We start from the raw sequence: 3,051 nt of genomic DNA, 5'->3' as shown, positions 1-3,051 counted from the left end.
ATATTTGAAAAGGTTAACAAATTCTAATCAATGGTGGGCAGCCTGCAGCGAATCGGGAGAGCCGCGCTCATTTTCAAATCTATGCTGAAGCTAAACCGTATCAGCCCCATCTCCCTGCACTGGCAGTTTTTTGCATTTCCAAGGAGAGGCACTTCAGCCAAAACCTTGAAGTGAAATTACACTTTTAACATGCACTTTGACTTTTTTAGTTTAGTCCATCTCCCACCATTATCATGGAGGAGGCGGGATTTATGACCTATACTGCAGCCAGCTACTAGAAGGCTTTGGCATCACTTTTGAGGGGCCATCATGTCGTCCATGTTTATATGCAGTCTATGGTTTACACCAAGTAGTTATTAGAGAAAATGAGAATTTCTGTTTATTTATAACCTCTTGTCCTCTATTTAAATTACTGTTATTTTCCTGTCAGAGTGTCGTCAACTCCGAGACTGTCCAAAGACCCCGGTGCGCCTCTCGCTGCCTGTGCTGCCGGGCTGCCTCCCAGCCCCTGTGAGCAGCGTGACCTGGCATCTCCGTCCCCCCGCGCACGGCACCGTGGAGCTGACCTCCCCCGCCGGCCCCCTCAGACAGTCCCTACCTGGGCAGCTGTGCAACGACAGCCTCATCATCAAAGTGGCCGAAGACGACGGCACAGATATCGGACACTTCTGTCCTCAGGGAGCCATACAGAAGATCCAGATCCACACCAACATGTCTGTCACCGTATCCAACACGGGGAGGAACGCACTGAAGACATGTTACAAGAACGTGCTGGACGCATGTTTTAAAGACGAGATATCGGGTAATTTAACAGCTTTAGTTCAATTCAATAAATTTAAACTTTTCTATTATATTAAATATTCTTTCTTTCTAACTCACTTTCAGAGAGATATATCTTCACTGTATCTTCAAAGAAAAATGCCCCCGTCCTCTTGGCCACTCCCGGTTGGCCGGAGGGAATGAAATCTCAAGTCACCGTCTCTTGGATCGTCTCCGTGCCACCGAAGATGGAGGCGCACCTGATGTTTGCCAACGTCAGCCAGCCCAAGTGCAGCCTCCGCCACACCAAGATCAGGGTGCAGAGGGTCGGCCGCCGGGAGGAGGACTACAGCCGCAGGGAGGATGAGGAGGCTGAGGAGGAGATCACAGTCTCGGAGAGATTCTACCTCAACATGTCCAACTGCATGCCTGAGAGAGGAATATTCAGCGTCATCACCAAGATCACGTTGCGGGAGAGCAAGAGTAAGAGAGTAATGTTGCAGGGTTATTTACTATACATCAACTCTAACTTTCTTTTTTATATTTGGACAGTAATTTACTAGAGATTTTCCTCTAGTGTTTTTCCTTCCTGATAGCGATTCAGATATATGAACTTTGCGTATTGGCCAGTAACGAATACCGATCTGATACAGGTGCATTTAAAAATAATAATAACGCATATACAGTGCCTTGCATAAGTATTCACCCCCTGGACTTTTTCCCATTATGTACTGTTACTAACTGGAATTCAAATAGACTTAAATAAACTTTTTCCCGTTTGATCAACAAAACATGCATAGTACTTGGAGGTGCAAAATAAATTTTATTGTGACACAAACAATAATGAGAACAAAAAGTTGACATCTGTTGGGTGCATAAGTATTCACCCCTGTGTCAATACTTGGTAGAACCCCCTTCGCTGCAATTACAGCTGCAAAGTCTTTGGGGTATGTCTCTACCAGCTTTGCACATCTAGAGATGGAAAGGTTTGTCCATTCTTCTTGGCAAAAAGATGAAGCTCAGTCAGATTGGATGGAGACCGTCTGTGAACCGCAATCTTCAAGTCTTGCCATAGATTCTCTTTGGATTGAGGTCTGGGCTTTGACTGGGCCATTTTAAGACATTAACATTCTTTAATCCAAACCATTCCTTTGTAGCTCTGGCTGTATGTTTAGGGTCATTGTCCTGCTGGAAGATGAACCTCCGCCCAGTCTCAAGTCTTTTGCAGACTGCATCAGATTTTCTTCAAGGATTTCCCTGTATTTGGCTCCATCCATCTTTCCCTCTATTCTGACCAGTTTCCCTGTACCTGCTGAAGAGAAGCATCCCACAGCATGATGCTACCACCACCATATTTCACTGTTGGGATGGTGTGCTCAGGGTGATGGGCAGTGTTGGGTTTTCGCCACACATAGCGTTTTGCATTGAGGCCAAAAGTTCAATTTTGGTCTCATCTGACCAGAGCACCTTCTTCCACATGTTTGCTGTGTCTCCCACATGGCTTCTGGCAAACTCCAAACGGGATTTTTTATGGATCCCTTTCAACAATGGCTTTCTTCTTGCCACTCTTCCATAAAGGCCAGATTTGTGGAGTAGACGACTAATAGTTGTCCTGTGGACAGATTCTCCCACCTCAGCTGTGGATCTCTGCAACTCCTCCAGAGTAACCATGGGCCTCCTGGTTGCTTCTCTGATTAATTTTCTCCTTGTCCGACTCTTCAGTTTGGGTGGACGGCCTCCTCTTGGTAGGTTTGCGGTTGTGCCATATTCTTTCCATTTTCTTATGATGGATTTTATGGTGCTCAGAGAGATGTTCAAAGCTCTGGATATTTTTATAACCTAACCCTGCTTCATATTTCTCCACAACTTTATCCCTGACCTGTTTGGTGAGCTCCTTGGTCTTCATGATGCTGTTTGTTCAGTAATGATCTCCAACAAACTCTGAGTCCGTCACAGAACAGGTGTATTTATACTGAGATTAAATTGCAGACAGGTGGACCCTATTTACTAATTATGTGACTTGCAAATGTGACTTGTGAATGCAATTGGTCGCACCAGATCTTTGTTAGGGTTTCACAGTAAAGGGGTGAATACATATGCACTCAACACTTTTCAGATTTTTATTTGTAAATAATTGTGAAATCCATGTAATATTTCCCCCACTTCCAAATGATGCACTATTTTGTGTTGGTCCATTACATAAACTCACGATGAAATAAATTTTAATCTGTGGTTATACCATGACAAAATGTAGAAAAGTCCAAAGGGGGTGAATACTTATGCAAGGCACTG

At 44.4% G+C, this 3,051-nt stretch overlaps 1 protein-coding gene across 1 annotated transcript; it reads left to right on the top strand.

Moving 5' to 3' along the window:
• The first annotated feature begins 374 nt into the window (after window positions 1-374).
• On the top strand, window positions 375-1,322 carry LOC124854635 (CUB domain-containing protein 1-like). Its single transcript, XM_047342703.1, has 2 exons — window positions 375-802; window positions 886-1,322. The coding sequence occupies exons 1-2, from the start codon at window positions 712-714 to the stop codon at window positions 1,320-1,322; spliced, it is 528 nt and encodes a 175-aa protein (XP_047198659.1). The 5' UTR covers window positions 375-711.
• Window positions 1,323-3,051: the final 1,729 nt, after the last annotated feature.

This window comes from Hippoglossus stenolepis, chromosome 13, assembly GCF_022539355.2.
Source record: "Hippoglossus stenolepis isolate QCI-W04-F060 chromosome 13, HSTE1.2, whole genome shotgun sequence".
NCBI classification, from domain to species: domain Eukaryota; kingdom Metazoa; phylum Chordata; class Actinopteri; order Pleuronectiformes; family Pleuronectidae; genus Hippoglossus; species Hippoglossus stenolepis.
This window is presented reverse-complemented; position numbering and strand designations above follow the sequence as displayed.